The 20,125-nt window shown below is 43.8% G+C and overlaps 2 protein-coding genes across 5 annotated transcripts in view; one reads left to right on the top strand and one right to left on the bottom strand.

The window, feature by feature from the left end:
• Positions 1 to 20,125, bottom strand: part of SYN3 (synapsin III) — a 235,902-nt gene that overhangs the window by 101,005 nt on the left and 114,772 nt on the right. The gene's annotated exons all lie outside the window — the stretch shown is intronic.
• TIMP3 (TIMP metallopeptidase inhibitor 3) overlaps positions 1 to 20,125 on the top strand; it is a 37,421-nt gene that overhangs the window by 9,730 nt on the left and 7,566 nt on the right. Inside the window, exon 2 of the mRNA XM_080590702.1 lies at positions 15,002 to 15,084. Within this exon, the coding sequence (XP_080446828.1) occupies positions 15,002 to 15,084 (83 nt within the window). The remainder of the gene's footprint in view (positions 1 to 15,001; positions 15,085 to 20,125) is intronic.

Below are 20,125 nucleotides of genomic sequence, written 5' to 3'. Positions count from 1 at the left end.
TGGCCTGCAGGATGGGAATCGTGTATTTATTCATATTTTGTTCTGAGATGTTTCCTGATGCTTACCAAATAATTACAGGGCTATAAGGCTAGAGCTATAGGTCTTTGTGTTTGCAGAGCCCTGTACCTCTCTGTTGTGTGACTTAGCAGGAGTCTGCAGGAGTGGCACTGGCAGCTAAAGCTGCATGATTCAGAGCCCTGAAGGTTCTGTGCTCCGCGGGGCGCGGTTGCCTGTGCTCTGGCAGATGAATGGCTCATTGGATAATTATGTGGTCTCCGATGGGTTTTTTGTCATTCTCATCTGCTTTCCACATTTACTCCCTAGCTGTGAAATCATGAGGACTGCTCACAGTGTTATGGAGAAGCTGCTGAGCCTTTCTTAGACAGGTCATGTGGTCATTTTATCATTTACACTATCTTATCTTGAGGTGTCCAGCAGCAGGGAAGGGCTTTATTTGAGCTTAGGCTGTGTTGGACCAAATTGCGTTTGATCCCAAGGACACTCATCCTCTCCAAAAGATTGACTCTTCCTTTAAAAAACAGCACAGCAAATTGGGAAGCAGGTTCTTACTGGCCTTTCTTCCCATGCTATGTTTAAATTGGTTGAAGAAACAGCATAGGTTGAAAAAAGCAGGCAGCACCTGTGTGTTTGGCTGGATGGGAAACAAAGCTTTCACTAGTACCGGAAAGTTTTCAAGCCAATAGGTTCCTTCCTGTCTGTGCTAGATCTCATGTTTGTTTCTGAATGCCCTCCTCTCGTAGCGATTTCCTCCAGAACTAATAGCTGTTGGAAGAGGTAGGATAAAGGAAAGCACTGGGTCTTTCTTTTCCTCCTGTCTCAGAAATTGTACAGAGACCTTTTCCTGTTTGTCTTTTATGCAGTATGGCAGCCTGGACCACTGACGTAAACTTTGTCCTTTGTGCTGTTCAAAGCTCCCCTCTTCTGAATTTGACAACATTGCCTGCACGCCTTCTGGCTGGGCTGCCTCCTTGATGGAAGGACAGGAGAATGGACAGAACTGCATCCTAGGGTGGTAGTTGTCTTGGCACACCTGATGGGGGTCACGTTTCTCTGCAGGCTCTGTATTTGCTCATCAAGCCATCATAAAGTCCATACACGGCGGGGTTCCTTCCAGCATATATTCCCCAACATACATGTGAACCAACAAAGAAAGATTGACCACAGTGGTTATTGAAAGATGACTGCAATGGTGCGTTGAGGCAGCCCTACCAGGTTAACACCATAGTCAAATAGTGAAAAGTCAGCTTTTGTTCCAAAAAATACTTAGTCATGGATAGGAAGGGAAGAGCTCCAAGGAGTTTCCACAGGAGAGCTATGTAGCCCAGTTGGGTTTGCTTTATTGATGTAATCCATCAGAGCTTCCAACAGCCATCTTAATTTGGGAAATTAGAACTGAAATGCTGATGAATGTGGTTTCTCCTCTGAAGTGTGATTTTTGGACTATATCTTTTTATTTTGTATATGTATGTGTATATATATATATATATATATATATATATATTTTCCCTCCTGAGAACATCTCTACCTGAGTTACTGCAATGGCTGTATGGTCCTGAACATACTGAAATTTGGGAACGTGAACAACCAGCATATACTGGAATCAACAGACCTATCATAGTTAAAAAAAAATAAAAAATAAATCCAATCTGGTTTCTATATTCCCAGAGTAATTTCCCTTGGCAAAGAATAAGCACCGAATGGAACTGTACACTCATGAGCTACATATATCAGACTTGACTGCCAATATAATAGCAAGAGCAAGCAGGATCTGTGTTCCTTTCACCCAGAAAAGGAAAACCACGTTTTTTTGTGAGGTTTCACTTTAGTGGTACTAGTCTCAGCCCCAGTTTGGTTTTAGAATGTATTGGCAGCAAAGTGACAGCCGACAGGATCAGGCAATGTCAGTCTGCTTTCTGTAGAAGCAGTAATGTTTTCACTACTCAAGGTCTGAGGTAGTACTTCCTAACCCCTTTTGGAAGGTGGGAGGGAAATCCTTTTATTTTTCTTCTTGCATTTTCACTAACATCCCTTACCAGAAAACATTCCTGTGAACTGCAGTGAGAAAGTAATCAGTGGCTGTTTCGCATAGTTAGATAATGTGTTGTTTTTGTTTTTAAGCAAAATTGTGAGTCTCCGAGGCCAGCACTGCTCCAAACCTTATTAATAGCAGTCCTTGTCATTTTGGAGGTTTTGTCTTTTCATTATTATTTGTACATGCTCATTTCTGGTTTTGCTAATATGCACTTGCACTTCCTCTGTTTCCTTGCTTGTGGAAGGAAGCAGTGGAAGGAAATTGTGTGCATCGGTACCCTGGTTTTGTCTGCTTTTCCCGCAGAATATTGGAAGCAGAGTTGAAACTACACTTTGGTAAGCTAGACCTCTGATTTTTCTCAGGGGAAAAAAGCCATGTAAGTATTCTTAGCTGGTATATTAAGTGTGAAATTAAGCAGCTCCAAAGGGGATGAACAGCTACCATTCAGAGGGGGAGTGCCTTTGTGCTTCTGGCTTCTCCTCAGAGCCACAACAGTTCAGTGTTCTTAACTCAAAGAGTTTCCCTTGGAGTAGTGGAAAATCAGAGCCAAGCAAGGCTTCTAAAACTCCAGGCTTAGACGTGTGCCTCGTGTGCGTGTGTGTACATCTTGCGGTTCAGTGATGACCCTGATGACTTCTTGAACTTCTAATGACAATGCAGCTGTCTGTTCATGGTGCTAATTAACCCCAAAGCTGATTCCTCCCTCCCCCTCGTTACCCGCTCAGTGAATGAGATGTGAAAACAAGAAGACGACTTTTCCCGTGCCCTTAGGGCTGTCTGAGCCTGGCAGCAGTGACCCTGCTTGAGTCGAACTGAAAGAGCTGCTGCGCAATGGCCCGTACTTCTTTTTAATGGGTTATTAAAATTCCACCTTCTCCCCCTCCCTCCAGTCCTGTTACAGTTTGGAGTGAAGGCACTTAGGGGAAAACAGCTGCAGGAATAACTTTTCCTCTTTTCTTTCGGAAGGGCAGAGGCAGCTGTTCAGCTCCTAAGTCTGGGGATTCCGCCGCTACTTATGTAGGGCCTGATCCCACTCCGGCTGAAATTGGAGGCAGGATTCCCACTGGGTTCGGCAGGCAGTTGAAGGAAGCAGCTTCAGGAAGCAGCCTGCAATCAAACAATACTGCTTCAAAATGTTGGAAATGGCTAGAAAGCATAGAGAGAAGAGGAAGGCATTCGTTAGGGCTGACTTGCCTGCAGCCTCAAAGAACAAGCACTCAGCAGCCCAAAGCTTCACTTGAGGAGCAGGTTAAATTACCCTGTTTGCGGTGTCCTCAGTCATTTTTTAAAGACAGCTCTAGTACGTCTGCATTCGTTTACAGTCCGCTGTGTTGACAGGCTTTTATTGTTGCACTGAATTAAAGGACTTTCATGTTGGGTGCTCATTTTAGTTTAGATCCCCTTTGAGATAAGGGAGAGCGGGTTTACTTTCTGAAACGATGCCAGTTCCTGGCACCTGCAGCTCCTATTCGCAGGAATTTGTTATTTGCTGCTTTTGAGAAACGAGGGTGGAAAATGGAAGTTACTCTTGCTTCTGTCGTTAGAGCTTCTTGTTGTCACCTCTGATTTACAGAGCGAAAGAGGAATCTGGACACGTGTTGGAGAGGGTTGGGATTTCTGTTCCGCAGAGAGTTGTTTTGAAATGGTGGAAATTCATTCAAAATGAAACGGGAGGGAAAACGAAAATATTAAAGTCTTCTGAACAGAATTTTCAGGAAAAAAGATTATTCTGATGCATCTGAAACTAATGTTTTGAAGGGTTAAGAGATGTCACATTAACATTTAGACTTCAAGAGAAATCAAAGAGAAATGCTGACTCAGGATGAAAATAGGTTTCATTTTTTTGAGGAGAAAAATAAATATTTTTGCTGAAGTTGATGCTTTCCTTAGAAATTTGTGACTTAAGTAAAACCACATTTCCTGACAGGAAAAAGCATTCCAGAAACATTCCTTCCAGTCCTATCCCTGATGATTTAACAGGAACAGCCACCCCTGCAGGAGATGGTGATTTTGATCAGGTTACATGCTACCCCTCAAGTCGGGAGGGATTCAGGGTCTTTAGTCCTCTGGGCTTCATCATTAGCTTTTCTGGATGCTGAGGATTCTCTTCAGTACACATCTACCCACCCTTCACTTGTTTTAGCCTTCGGCAATGGGTAGTTCTCTGTGGCTTTGCTGCATTAATGAACAAACAAGCTTGTGGCTGTGCTGCTTGCTGTCAGAGGACTGAGATGAGGCATTTCCCCTTACATTTGTGTTAGTTCCCTCCCTGTCAAGATGTTTAAACTTGCTTACACCTGTGTTCTGGGTGTGAGCTTCACCCAAGCTCTGCAAAGCTGGCTCCTGGGAGGTTAGTTCATGTTCATTACTTTGCTGAAATATAATGACTAACCATCCATGTCTTGTATATAGCATTTTGCCTTTCTTAAAAAAAAAAAAAAAAAGAAAAAAAAAGTGACAAGAACACCTAAGAACTGATACCAGAATGCAGGCTTAACTTGCCCAATTTGGAAATTAAATGGAAGATTTTGGTAAGAATACTTTATGAAGCTCTCAAACTCCAGTAGTACAGGTGAGCTAACTGACTGGTAGGTTAACTTCAATTAAACCACCATCAAGTTTGTATGGTCAGACTTGAACATTTCCACGTAAAAAGCACCAATCAACAATACTGACCAGGAACAGACCACTATGGGTCACTCTTGGATTTGTGCAAAAACAAACAAAAACCCCACAGTCAACAATTGCTGGTAGGACAGGCACTACTAACCATTCAGTGTGTTCTCTGCTTAAAGAAGTCTAGCCAAGAGCCGTATTGCATTATTTCACTGGGAACACCAGGATGTATGTAAGTGTGAGGGTAGTAAGGTAGCATGTAAGTTCTGGAAATCTATTCTGCATTGGGCCCTTTGGGCTGTCCATGAACGTGAACTTTTGAAGAAAAATCCTTTTGATGAAGAAAGTTTGGGTAATAAAAGAACTAAATTACTGTTTCTCTATGTCGCCGTTTCTAAGGAGCAACTTTAGCCAGTCTGTCAGTAGGACAGTCAGGGATTTTCTGAGGAAACTACTTGAAGAACAAAGGTTGCTGGCCAGTGACTGCCTATCCTTTCTGCTGCCAGGCTCTGTGTCTGTGCACAGGGAAAATCCTGCCCCTTCAAAGCCAGAGGACATACAGTGTGCAATAATTACTATTCGTGTTGCTGTAAGCTTGTTGCTTACAGATGTTCGTAGACTTTCAACTCTTCTCATTACGTCTTTTCACGAGCTTCTCGTATCAGTCTCCTATTTATTTATTTATTTTTAATTCTTATTCCCCAATCGAATCATCACTGGGTATCTCTGGCCCTCGATGTCCCTCTGATGGTTGAAACTGAAGGTTGATGTTTAGGCACACAGTTAGGTTGGGGTACTTGATGGGATGCTGGCCAGGCGGGTGAGCTGGCCAGTGTGAAGTTTGCCCGGCTGGCGTCCTGAGAGCTATGCCCTAGGTCTTTAAATGGTGCTGAGACTTCAGGGCAGAATTCTTCATGTAGCTCAACTCAGAAATTTAATCAATAGTATTAGTGACTGCGGTTAGATAATGGACTTTAATAAAATGGGTAATTAATACATTTCTTAAGTGTCATGATAAACCAGAATTGTCACGGACACATCCAGTGGACACTCTACAGAGGCTGTCAGCTTCTGAACAATGTACAGCACAACGGTGGGCAAAGGTACTGGCTGCTGACAGGAGAAATTACTTGAATGCAGGTTTAATTCCAGTGTCAGGCAGGCTTAATACTAGGTCCTGTAAGGTCTGGTGCAAATAGGAACAGCAGAGCAGCACATATAGGTCAGACCTGGTTAAATATGTATACCTCTTTGGCATGGACAGCTGCTGACTCTGTCAGTTCAATGCAAGTTTTCCAATGCAGGAAGGAATTGGCAGGTCCACCCAGTACCCTTGAAATCTATATGTGTTCCCAAACGGTTCTTCCTCCCTAGCTCCTACGTGCAAAATGGAGTGATCAGTGGCGTGCAGCATCCTCGCAGGGCCCTGGCACCCGTCCCGGCCGGGCGAGGTGCTGAAGGAAGGACTCCTCTGAAGTAAGTCGCTGAGGCTGGGAGTGTCCAGGCCTGTGGCTTTTGATACTCCCCGTTTTGAAATGTTTACGTACGCTGTCAGAGCCCCTCCATGTCTCATGCGCAGAAGAAAACTGCTTTCGGAAGGTCTTCTTTGCAGGACTCTTCTTCTTCCTCTTCTTCCTGTTGGCCCATTTGGATGAGAGCTCCCAGTGCATTCGTGGATAACATGATGTGTTAAGGAAGACTAATAAATAGGCAGATTTGACTCAAGAATTTTCTACTGCCTCCTTGAAAAATACAGCGATTAAGCTTGTTAACTTCACATATCAAAGAAAGGAGACTTAACGCTAAAGAAACAAAGACATGCCAGTTCTACATATCCGGCTTTAGAGAGGTCTCACTGTTAAATGAAAAGCAAGGTAGCATCTACCAGGTGCAAGCCTTGGACATTCACTGTATATACAGTTGAGTGCTGGATGAGAGCATCATTTTCGCCCCTCTGTTGCCTTCTGATGTCTGTTGAGCAGCCTCTTGACTGCTTGGTGAAGATAGCAGTTTTGTTCTGAGAACCGGATATCAAACTGCAACACGACAGCTTGCAAAAGGAACGACCGTATCCCAGTAGAGCAACTTATCTACAGCGTTGCAGACTGAGGACTTTTCTTTCCTAGCAGAATTGAAACTTCTTCAAAAAAAATTGCAGTCAAAAAGAAAAAAAAATGGGAAAAAGCGGTGTATCTGCACTGTCTCTTCAGCTTCAAATCTCCTCACCGTCTACCTGTTTGAGGTACATATAAGAAAAACATCATTCACCTTCAGAAACAGGCATTGCATTTGAGGACTCTATGTTGCCCTTGCTTACGGTCAGCAGTACTTTATCCTTTAAGCGATGACCATGACCTTCAGGGAGCAAGAGTCTGCTCCATGTAACTCAGAACGGGTTTTCTGTGATCGTAGGTTCTTCAAAGTACCACACAGTCCATTTTAGTCACTGTAACACTTGCACTTGTAGTTTCTTCTCCTGATTGTGATCTGTGGAAATGCCTGATCAGCCTCACTTGCAACCATATCACTAAATCACAGCCAGAGGACACATTTTCTCCTTGCAAAGGCTGTTCCCCTAACGGTACTTCTTCAGGCAATTCATCTCTCCTCATGTGCTCCAATTTGCTTTCCATGTTACAGCTCACTTGATGGGTTGGGAAACGATCAATGCCAGATGCACATTCCTTTCAGGCAGTAAATGCTCCTGCAGCAGTAAGCCATGCACTCCAGCTCCTTGTTTCATTAAGATCGCATGTGGTTTCCATTTGCCCCTAATTGGTCTCACCTCAGCCCTGCCATATTCTCCGAGTGGAACACTAAGAGCTGTGGCTCCTTCGAACGCTTCCAAAGAGCTGTGAGAAACCAGAGCCTTACTTGTCTCAGCCTGGCTTCCCCTTGTCCTGTATGTACTTTGTCTCCAAGTACTTGATCCAGAAGTGAGGACTGAGTTAAATCTTGCTCTTGAAGTCTTATGTAGACCAAAAAGAAAAGGGAAAAGGTGCTTGAGTGAGTCATTACCTGATCAGCTTTGAGTCACATGCATATTATTTCTATCCATTGTTGTAAGCTGGCTCTGGAAGTGCTTTTGCATTTTGTTAGTTTCCTTTCAACACTGCCAACCTTGGCCAAAAGCAGTTCTTTCTTTGCTAGTTGTCAGTGACACAAAATGAGGCAAAGTGCACTGTTGGGAGAACATCCCTTAGAGAGAAGTGAAGGTGATCTCTGCTGCACTCTGTTTGTAGGGCACTCCTGCTTCTTCCACTCCCATTGCTCTTTCTTTGTTCTGATACTCGACTACTGCCTTTTGCCTCTAGATTGAATTCATCTGTCAGTAACTAGTTAAATATTTAGGTGGGAAAAAAAGAAAAGCCTGCCAAAAAGGAGACAGAAACAGAAATGGCTAGTTTACAGGAGTGGCTTTGGTTCCTCTATATTTTGCCAGAAGATCCTGAAAGCTGTAGGCACGCTCATTCTGCAGCGTGCAGCAGCTCTGTTTGCTTACTTCTGTAGCAAACCTAGAATGTGTTGTTGACGCAAGCTGTGAGTTTAACTTAGCAATGCATGTAACTTTTATGACTCAACTAGCCATGCTCTGCCTGTTCTAGCTAATCTCTTGGTCCCGCCTGGCTTTCCTGAACTCAGTAGGTAGTAATAGCTAGTAACAACAGATTTTTTTATTTTTTTTTCTGCCTTTAGCTTCTCTGTGTTTTAGCAAGAGGTATTTCCTGAAGCTGGTTTTGCTTGGCACAAAACGTACCATCTACACGTAGATTTTAAGGATTGTTCTTGTAAATGGGTGGAAACACATTTTAGATCCCTCTTCTCTTCCCTCTTCCTGTCAGTCTTTTCTCTGTCCTCAAAACAGTCTACCTGTGTATGATGGGAAAGCAAGGGAGCTGACAGGAGGAGTTGGGTGCAGGGGCAGTGCTGGGCAGCTGAGGAGTCATCAACCAAATCACGTATAGGAACCAGAATTAAATATCTAGATGATAATTTGCAGTTTCTTGTTTAAGACTCTCCTTTCTTTCTGTTCACGATGTATTTCCAAGGCAGTACTGCTTGGGCTTCCGTAGGGTGAGATGCACAATACAGAGAGGGAGTAAAATGCTTGCTACCTCAAAAAAGATGCCACCTCAGAATTTGTACCCAGTTAATAAGCTACAGGAGAAATGCCAAGCACAACCGAAATTCTGCTTGTTTCATGCAACCTTGCATCTTTAATCTGTGGTCTTGTTGGGAGGATTAGCCTTCTCCCACATAGGGAAAACCCTTCTAGAGCAGTTTATAACTTTTTTTTTGAAGTGATGGGAGGTCTGATGCAATGAATCTTGTGTGAAACAGTGTATCATGCCTGTTTTGTGGTGTCGGAAGTAAGGCAATTCATTGTGTTGCGTGAACAGGCTCTCAGTGGCTAATAAAGCTGCAGAATAGAAAGGAATACAAAACCTGCTTACTATTTAGCAACTGCAATTATGATCAGTTAGTTCAGGTAGAACTTGGGCCTGGGTGAAGCCATTCAATTGCCTTCTGCTTTTTGGGGTGGGCTTCAAATAGCCTTGCAGTGCCACAGTTAGGGAATGTTTTCTGATCTGTAGGATGAAGGCCAAAAGTGGTTTGAAGGCCAATAGTTCCGGTCAGAAATTGGAGGGAAAGATATCTGTGTATCTCCCCTTCCTGTTTTTATTTATGTCAGTCAGAATGTTCCAGCAAGGTTGGTAGTTACTGAAGGAAGTACAAGTTCTTTCCACTGTGGTATTTTTTGTTGTGACTGACTGGTAGAAGCGGTTGGTGTTAAGAGGGTGCTCTTTCTCGGTCGGCGTTCCTCAGAGTGCGATGAAAAGCCAAAAGGTCAAGATTTGGGCTGTCAGTTGAGTAAGCTAATTGGGAACTAGTCGGTGAGGGGTATGAGAGGAAGGCAGCCAGCAGCAAACTGCTTACTTCACTACCTCTTTTTTTGGTTTTGTGATGAGCTTCTCCAGTGATGCTTTCCAGCAGCACTGCTGCCCTTGGCGTGTTCCAAGACAAAGCGAAAGAGGCTTTCATTGCTCTTGTGGCTTTGGCTGGAGGTCATGGTGGAACAAGGCAAGAGAAAGCTCCTCTGTTGTATCTTTTCATCATTCTTGGTCTTTGCAAGAAGCCTTCAAATTCAATACTCTGATTTGTAAAAGAATTCTCTTTTGGTTACATGGGAGGATGCGACTTTCAGTACAGACATATCAGACAGACTGGGGACTTGTATCTGTTTTTTTGCCCTTTCGTGACCCCCTGCTGGCATCAGCATTTCCCCCTCCGTTCTGCTTTGCCATAAAAGTGGAGGAGCGGGTGAGCGGGTGTTTTCCTGTCCCTCTTCCAGAGACAGCCCCACCCGCTGGCTTCTCATGCAAGCCTGCAACCACTAGGCAATTTAACAGGTCCCCAAGAGGCTGCATACAGCTGGGCCAGACTTCCAGTCCAAAGGACACAATCCACTTGTAGTTATGGGCCTCTGTTATTAGGGAGGCCAAGAGTGTTGGTAATGATTGCTAACAGATCAGCTGGGGTGTGGGAAAAGGAACAGAGCTTGTGTGAGAGAGGGAGAGCACGAGACAAACAGAGCAATTCTATCCTTTAAGCAGCACCAGCAGTATTTCCACAATGCTGGCAAATCTGTGTGTGACAGCACCCCGCCTTGGCCAGCTGACTGATACCTCAGTAGGGTGCTAGGTGTGCATGGAAGTCTTAAACACACCCCCAGCCCTAGCCCCGCGTGATGTAAGCCCTGCAGCTTGTACAGCGCCGTAAGGAGCTCTTGTGAGACGTGGCGAGTGGGAGAGCTGCTAGTAAGCTTGGGGAAAAGTTCTCAGGAACTTGCTCTTGGGAGTGGGCACGGGTCCTTGGATGGGTAAAATGGCAGCCTTCCTCCTTGGCATGTCTCACACTGAGTGTTGAGGTGGCGTTTCCAAGTACCCCATTCTGTTGGGGTTGGTTTTGCAGTCCAGCTCCTGCCGTAGCCAGTGGCCTCAGGCCGTAGCCAATGTTGAAGAACGGGCGGGGAGAATAACTTCTCCCCTATGTCTTCATTAGTAAACAGCAGGAATCCTCCAGATCCTTAATTTACTTAAGTGCAATGAACGTACATCTCAGCCAAACTTCTCACTTCAAAATACTCATATTGCACACCAGTAAAAGAAATCCATGAAACAATAACGAGATCGTAGCAGATGTTTCTCTCCTGAGCTTTTCATGATAATTGGTCACAAGGGAGATGGGTTTGGAGCAAATCCTGGTCTCTAAAGGCTGTATGCCTGCACTTAAAGCTGCTGTTCATGGATGACAACCAGCCAGCTTGAGAGAAAGCATCTGGTTCTCTTGGTGTGGTTGGGCGTACAACTGGGATTCGTGGTGTGAGCTTCCACACATACCACTGCCCTCTTGTTGATGGAAGGTGAGATTTGTGGTGGTGTCACCATCTAGTGGCTGACCCCGATAAAGGACACAGGCTTGGATGGAAAGAGAGTTGGTGCCTTTGCTTTTCACTTGGGGGAAAAAGAACTGCTAAGCTGCTGCTACTACATGTGGGGTAGCTGGTGGGTGCCTGGATGAAATGATTTTGTAAATACAAGTCTTTTCACCATACTGTTTCCTCAACCTGGCAAATGCTTGTCTTAATTTTGCACGGGTCCACTCCCCTCACATCAGTCATTGTCCAATTCTTCACAAAAAAACCCCACCCTCCGGTATCTCAGCTGTGAAGCTGGTGTCCTTACCTTTAGACCTATTCTTCCTATGAATCCTTGAGAAAATGGCCAAAGTAAGGCATAAAGTTAAGCAACCTTTGAGTGGATTTGGATGGGTGTGCATTTGGACAAGTAAAAGCGCACATAGGGCCTTTTTATCCTGTACCCATTCTCATTTGTTTGCCTTATCCAGTGTCATTTGGATAAGTATTTAGGTGATTTTTGTGTGTGTTTTGTGTATACATGCACACGTAGAGAGCTTCAACCATGATATAGATGCCAGTGGAATACAAACTATGAGCTGTTTGAACTACGCTAGTCCAGTGGCAAATCTGAGCCATCTCCGTTTTTCTGAAGCATTAAGTCAGCTCTCATTTAAAAGGAGGGAAAAAAAGATAAATACATTGGCTATTTGTGATACATTGTTAGATGTATTTCTTGAGTCCTCAACCAGAGCAGGTTGTAACTTTCAAGACAGTTTTTTAGAATATCAATTAAATATCTGGTTTTCTTTCTCTCTGTTCTTTCTCCCCCTCATTTTTTAAATTGTGTCAACTATGGGGAAGCAGCTTGTATGGTTTCTCCTCTTTGAATCACAGTATGGCTGCCACGCTTATCTTATCAAGATTTATATCCCCATCTAATTTAACTTTTCATAAATAATTACAAATCACTCGTGAGACCTTGCCAACTGCTCCAGTCCCACAAAGTGACCTGACCTGAAACCCCAAAGTACTGAGAAACATTCATCTCGGAGTATTTTTATAGGCAGTACATCAAAGGAATTGTGGTTTAAAAATATGCAGCTATTTTGGTGACCACTTGTGTGGGATAAAGTTTCCCATCAGTAACAGCGGGACTGTAATAGAGCTTCAGGGAGAAGGAAGGAGTTCAGGGGAGCAGTCACAGCACCTTGTGCCTTATTCTGTTGAAACAATGGGAGTCCCCAGAAGTAAAGAGTTGATTTCTTCAGTGTAGCAGGGACTAAACTTGCAGCAGAAATACTGTGAGTTTCCAATGCTTTGCAGAGAGTGAACAAGTCCTTTGGCAAGTATGCATGGCCCCTGCTGAGTTAGGAGCAATGTCCTTTGACCAGGTGCGAAGAGTGGCCCAGCAGTGTAACTGGTGAACAGCAGTCTGAATGCGCAAAGATGGGAACTGGGAGACACGTGGCTGCAGATCTGCAGCTGGGAGCTCTGGGCAGTCCTGTCTGGCCAGCATTTCTCTCCATTTACCCAGATGTGTCTGATCCGTAAGGGGCAGGAATTCAGCCTCACGAAATACAGCGAGTAAACTTAAGCTGGAGCATCCTTTGCTCCTTGGCTGACTTTTCCTTTAATAGGGGAAAAATGATGCAGGGTGGGTTCCTTGTTGCTTCCAGGCTTTTTGGTAGAGGAAGGAACTTACTTAGAAAGTTTATCATTTGCATGATAAAGGCAACAGCTCTGAGATATAGAGGGCTTGACCCATTTACTTAAAAGCTTGAAGCAATAGCCCACACTAAGGTTCTATTTACTAACCTTACTGGGGAGTAATCATCTGAAGAGACAGGGATTTCTTAGTCTAGTCACAGATCCTTCCACCTGTCTGCAAGGGTGGCATTAGCTGAAACTGGGATGCTGTTACGTGCAGGTGAAGATGCATATTTCGAATCTCTGGTCCTTTGGTGAAGCTGCTGATTAGTCTATAAATCAAAGCTGCCTTCATTCTGAAGTGGCTGCACTACTTTAACCAGGCAGTTAAAGGGCTGCCAACCTAGCAGCTAAGTTCGTGAAGAAAATAGATTTTTAGGTGTTTTGTCAGTAACTGGGAACGTGATTGTCATCTTTGATGCTAATCATGTTCTGGTTTGAAAACCCTAGTGTTTTGCAAAATTGCTTTTTAGTATATTTGTTGTCATTGTCAATTAGTTACAAGATTCCATTGCTGATTTCAGATGGGTCAGGCAAACACCAGTTTTTTCAATTTCAGTATGTCAGGTATGCCACAGATGAAGATAAGACCTTTGACACCCTTGCTATGGACTCCATTATTAGTGAAGTGCCCTGGAATTCACAAAGCTTTAAAGAAATTGTGTTCTTTTTCATTGACTCTTAAGCAGTCTGGTTTCTGTAGCTTTGCTAGCAGTGGTGGCTGCAGGCAACAAATAGAAGAATCTTTTTAAAACATATTTACTGTCCTGAAGGACATGCTTCAGTGCAGCTATGAAATTTTGAAGAAGGGAGTAAATTGAAGTCTGAGCAAGTTGTTAAATAGTGGAATCAATAAAATTGTACAAATCATATGCTTTACTGCCATTGGATAATAGAAGTTTGAAAAAATTTAAGAAAGAATTTTGGCACTCAATAAACAAAAGTTTTGTTGGACCTTTGAATCAAAGCCAGCAGGACTGTCTTACAAAGTTTAAAGTTTATTTGAGAAATCTGGCTGAGGCACAGAATACAAATTGTAGCAGAGTGAGTTTGTCTTCATTTTTCTTGATTAGTGGAATTTTGACTTCCTTTTTTTTGTTTGTTTAAGTGGCTTTTGGGGTACAGGGTTTTCTAATGGCGATCCTTATACCTCTCAGGACTGGTCTTGTCAAATCTCACTTTCTTAAGCCCTTGTAAAAAGCCACTTCTGGTGCTTTTATAATGTGATATGATTGTTCTAGAGTAGTGGGCTTTAGCTGAATAATTCCTGCGCTGTTGCTAAGCTTTGCTTTCCTACTGAGATAAGCAGGTGATTGTAGATTTTTTTTTTTTTTGGAAGAAGAAGAGGTTATATAAAACAGTAATTCTTGTAGAATACATGAAAAATACAAGAGCAGGAAAACTCTTCATGAAGCACTGGCTGTAAGCTACCTGCTAGATTCATTTGAGACACCTCAAGGTCCTTATCTGTGATGGCTGAGTCTCAATTGGTGTTGCTGTGGTGCATCTGTAGCACAGTGGAGATACTGGTGTCAGGTTGGATTCAAGATGTGGTCAGCTCTAGTTTGTCCTCCAGGTGTCTTCTGACTGGCCTGCCTGCTTTTGCTGCGGACTTGCTGGTTGCTGAACAATCTGTTTTAACATGGTAGTCATTTGTTCAAGGGAGCCGTTTGTTGGGAGCTGTGGTATCTCAAAGCTGGCTGCTGTAGTGAAGCACCAGATATGGGACATTCCAGTGTGCTCTTGTGGTTATTGGGGAACAGAAGCTGCATGGGGCACTGATACTGCAGTTTAAAAGTAGTGCCTTGTGGAACATCTTTCTTTATGTTGAGACTTAAGGCTTTCAATACAAATTACATCCCACTGGCTCGGTGCAAAGATTTTGCCTTGCCTTGTTCCCAGCCATAGTCTGTTTGTCTGGTTTCAGTGGGGTTTCAACACAAATAATGCTTGTTCTTAGTATGCACAAATAACTAGATTTCCTATAAATAAATACTTTCTTTGGCATCACATTTTACATGCCTCTGTTGTGTGAGATTTTTAGAACAAATTGAGAGGAAGGTTGGCCTGGAGTTTTTATTTTCCAGAGTAAGTTACCTAAGTGGCTTTTTTGAAGTGGAGGGTCTAGCCTAAATCTTGTGAGGGTTTTTGTATCTCACTGTAAAGTTATTTATAATTTGTTGTATTTTACTCTCTCATGGCAGTGATCCGAGCTAAAGTTGTGGGGAAGAAGCTCATGAAAGATGGACCATTTGGAACAATGCGATACACAGTCAAGCAGATGAAGGTATGTTTGCAGACTTTTCACGTAGATTTTCAGATACGATAATGATTCTAGTTAACATGTAATAACATACAAAGATTGCATATTTAAAATAAGAGCACCTCAACTTTTCTTTTGGTCAGTCAAAATGGAAGATAACCAGCAATTGGTAGAAATTTGTCTGGAGAGTGGAAAGGAGCAGGAAGAGGTCATCCTGACATACAGTGCTGAATACCTGAATTCCTCCTTTATTTTTAACGTTTCTGGTAGTAGAGGATGACAAATGGGCCACTCTAGGTACTGGAGTCATGTTTGTGTTCAACATACACAGTGTTAGGCTATGGAAATCCAAGTTTTTCCATGCAGTGCTTTCATTAAGTTCAAGATGTGGTGCTGGGGTGTCTGCCAGCCTTGGGAAAGTGTTCTTTCATCTCTTCTTGCCTTGCACTCCTTGTGACCACCAGTTAGCATGATAGCATTTTTTCCACATACAGAACAAAGGAAACTCATATAGTAAAGATTTTTATAAAAAGCTAAAGCAAACACTGTAGCTTTCAGAGATCATCAGGTTGGAAGAGCTATGAACTATTGACTCTTTGGGTGAAAAGAGGTAGGTCTCCTACCCTAGTTCTTGGTTTCTCTGATGCTTCTCTTCAGAGCCCTGATTTCTTTGGTGTACAAACTGCATTCAACCTGCTGCTTTGGACGTTTTCTTGAACTGCCCCCTTGTTATGTAATGCTAAAAATCAGCCCTACGTTGTTTTTCTTGGCTATGCAATTCCAGTCATAAGACTGGTTTATGTCTTGGAAAAAAAAAAAAAAGGAAAGGGAATGGAAAAGCTTGGCAGACACTGAAGAAATCTGAAACATATTAGACAAAGTAAAGGTTCAGAAAAAAACAGTTGCTTGCCTCATAACAGTAACTCTCTTTATAAGGCAGTTTATAGCTAAGCAACAAAGCTGGGAGGAGGAGAGGCAAAGCCTGTTTCATAAACTATCGCAAAACCGCACACGTGGCCAAATCTGGTCCTGGCATGGCTCTCCCACTAGAGTGGAATGCTTCCACTTTGCATAAGAGAGGTGCTGGACTTACTAATGTCCTTTATCTTAAAAAAATCTTTTTAAGATTCAAAAGGAAATATAGATTTCATTAACTTGTATTTGTTTAAAAAAAGAAAACCAATGGGTTTTGTCAGTAGCAGCACGACAATGCTGCCACTCCATTTTTTTGACAGCTGTCCCTGGCTTCACCAGGGTTGGAGCACTCTGTGCTGCTCTTGTTCAGCTTTGTCACCGTCCAGCTCAGCTGGTGTACTTCACTTCACAATACTACTCAGCGTCAACAGGCTGCAATGGCTTCATCCATTATTCTTTTCTTGATTTCATCTCCATCTGCCCAGGACCCCTCCTTTCCCTCCTGCTCGGTTTGGTGCTTCGTTTCTAACATAGGGCTAATGGACAGGGTGCAGTGATGATCTAGAATAACAGTAGCCCTCAAAGTGAACTACTATCCTGTGTTATGTTACTGCTCCTCTGTTTAAGCACAGAGATTTCAGATGTAAAGCACTTGCTGTGCAGGGGAGTGAACAAAATAGCTTTTCCTCCAGACCCCTCAAGGACCCCCAATTTTCCTTCCATTTTTGTCTAAGGAACAAGGTCAGCACAGCACTCTCCAGCTCTCTGAAGGTCAGATGACATTCATGATATCAGACAGCCAAGCATGCAAGTGAGAGAAGGGAAACAAATATGGCTCAGGAACTGAATGACTTCAAGTGCTTATTTCCCAGAAAAACGCGTAATCTGTCGTCAGATACTGGTCTAGCACTAGCAGAACTTACAGCTCCCTCAGAATTCAACCCAAATGGTTGATGTTCCACTGCCAGAACAAGAAAGGTGGTCCATCTTTGTGTAATGGAGTTGACCCTGGGAAGAGGCATGCTGACATTCCTGTGAACCTGATTAAAAGGTTGTCAGAGGATGAAACACTGTTGCTGTTACGAGTTGAGCTTAAAAAAAAAAAAAAAAAAAAGGCTTCTCTGTGTCTGTTGGCAAGGGGAAGAGCACAAGCCCAGGCAAGGTGACCATGTTGCATGGAGCAGCAACCACTCTCCTGTCACCAGACACCATAGTGTCAATCTTTAAAGAAGACATCGGAGCCTGTCCTGGCTGTTTTCCTTGAGTTAGTCTGCATCACAGGCCCAGAGTGTTTACAGCAGAGACTGCAGTAATCCATAAATTCCTCACGCCAAGACCACAAGAGAACAATTGCCTTTTTTTCAGGAGATGTCCCACAGCATTTTGTTGGAAAGCTACGTGTCCAGCAAAGGCAAGAGTGATTTTAAAGGGGAGATCGTATGTTGGTCAGACTGCCTCTGCTGGCATGTGGTGTCCTACCATGTAAACGGTGGGTTGGTGAGATGTTGCCTTGCACATTTAACCGTGACCTTTGGCAGGAAGGAACCTGAAGCAGTCAAAGTGCTCAGTGGAGCTGGAATGTCCCAGGGACATAGTTCCTGATAAACAAACAAACCAAGTGCCTTCTCTGAAACCCTGCTGCCTTTCTGCTGAGCTTAGGGGATTCAGCATAAAGAGAGATTCGGCTTCGTGCAGTGGGGGAGCTCAGAGTGACGCAGCACATCTTTCCCTTGCTCACCCCAGTGATAGCTGACTGTCCTCCTGCTGAAAAGAAAACTATGGCTCTGCACAGCTGCATGGGAACAGCTCTGAAGATAAAACTAACATGTCAGTGTTTTTTGGCCACCTATAAACCCGCCTGCACCTGCGGATGAAAAATAAACACGCCTTTTAGTCTAGCAGCATGCACTGAATTGCCTTTGAAGAGCATTGAGAGCCTTAAAAGGCAACAAACTATCTCTGTATTTCGTCCGTGGGCTCCTTGAGCTTGCTGTGGCCAATTCTTGCTCCTGCTTACACCGCTGAACTTACTGCTGAATTTCGTAACTAAAATAGATTGGGCCCTAGGTAAGAGCATAAGGTCAGCCCATAGCCCTGAAAAGGCCTTGTGCTTTTTCAAGTACTCCCCTCGTTGCTTTCTCAAATAATTTAAGAATAATTTAAGAATATTTCAAATCTCAAATAATATAAGAATATTTCAAGATTGTGTGTCAGAGGTCTGCACAGGACTGATCTAACCCATGCATGTTCTGCAGTGCACTCTGAGCGTGGCCCAAAGCTATTTCAGGCAACTGCAAGAGAAACAAGGAGACAGGATGTTTCTGCTCCATGTGCACGCACAGCCCTGGTTGACCATGGCAACGCTCAGCACAGGCTGCCAAAAGCAAGGAGGCTTTCTTTGGTTTGTTGCTAGTCTGTAAAGGGAGTCTTTAGGGGTGAGCCTTAAAGGGGTGAAACCTGATAGGCACAAGAGGAAAGAAGTAGGGTGGGATTAAAGTTTAATTTTAGACAGACTAAAATGAGGTGTTGAGTCTTCCCTGCACTCTTGATTGTCAATGGAGAGGGATAGGACCCGCCAAAGTGTAATTCAGCCTAATAGTTGTAGAGTTGTGTTTTTTTTTTAGGGTGGGCTGAGTTGTTATGGAATTGCCTTTCCTTGGCATTTGACAAGAGAGGGATGTCTACTTCACATGAAACACCTAAATTTTAAGGAGCTGAAGTTAGGCAAGATGACTGGAAGCCATGGCATCTGGTGTGACCTTGCATGGGAGGGATGGAGGGAGGAACATCGTGTCACAGGGAGAAGTTACTCATGCAGCAGGAACCACTACAGTATTTGCACGTGCGTTTCTGAGGCAGCAGGGGGGCTGCGAAGGGGAATGCTGACACAGCTGGAAATAGAGCAGCACTAGCAGGCAACAGCACGTGACTCTTGCTAATACTTGGTTCCCTGTCATTATGTTTCCAAAAATACACATTTGTGGCCACAGGAGGACTCCGAGGGTAGCAGTTAGGAGAGAGGCTAGCTTTATGGTTGGGCTTCTTCTGACTGGTCCAGTAGCCCTTACAGGATGTGTTGTGTGTCCCCCAAACATGCTTTATTTGTTTTGAAAGGAAGCATCTGTAGAAGATTGTCAAATTTCCATTTTCTTCCTGAGGACCAAGGTCGTAGTGAGTTTTCTTGAGTCATCAGAGGATGAGGGCCCCGTCTGGCCCCAACCCTGGGCCAATGAACACGGCAGCTGCTGGCACTGCTGAGGGTCACTGGGGTAGAGCTGAAGGGCTTTTTGAGGGGCTGAGCGTGCTTCCTTCAGCAACCATGCCAGTGCTGTCCCCATGGGAGTGTGAACAGGAAATTAAATGGAAAACAGATCCCAGTTCAGCATTACCTTAGAGGCAAGGAGTTACGTAGAAAGATGCAAGGGTCCTGTAGAAAGGACCTGAGCAGCTCCTCAGAGGAATGATTTACCTAGATTGTAGGCCCTTTCTGCAGGGGGGATCATGGGCTCAAAGCATGCTTGTGCATGTGTAAACCTCGTAGCACAGATGCTTATTTAGTCCTACACTACCTGGAGCTTAGCGCTCTGAATGACCGATCACTGGTGTTGCACGTGCACAGCATCCAGCTCTCTGTAGTGTAGATAATGCACTGGCTGGAGAGGCTGGGCAGCCCCAGCTGTTATCTTAGCTAGTCTTATCTGCTTAGATACTGCTATCATAGCTTCTTGCTGTAACACCCGCTAGAGTGGGGTCTAAACACATGGTCTTTGGTCAGTGTGTGTTTCCTCACAGTATCCTTGTGAGGCAAGGCAGAGCTGTTTTGCAGATGAGGAATGGAAGTGCACTGAAGGCTAAATAACTCATCCAAGGACACAGAGGATGCCTGTGCCAGAATCTAGATCTTCAACTGTTTTGAGGGTAACTGGAAAATCTGAGTAGGTCATCCCATACCAACAAAATTGCAGGAATAAAGTAGAGATGAGGCAAGGTTCAGTTCTTCCATATTCAGCGTAAGACTTTGCTCACTTAAGGACATGATGCTTTATTCCAAACATACTGTGTCAACAGAAGCTCACAGATCATGATTAATTTTAAAAAATGCTTTCCTTGCATATTTGCAGGGTGTAGAGGGAAGGCTGGAAAATACAAA

This window comes from Anser brachyrhynchus, assembly GCF_964034855.1.
Source record: "Anser brachyrhynchus genome assembly, chromosome: 1".
In the NCBI taxonomy this organism is placed as follows: domain Eukaryota; kingdom Metazoa; phylum Chordata; class Aves; order Anseriformes; family Anatidae; genus Anser; species Anser brachyrhynchus.
Note: the sequence above shows the minus strand (reverse complement) of the source record. Positions and strands in the feature narration are given on the sequence as shown.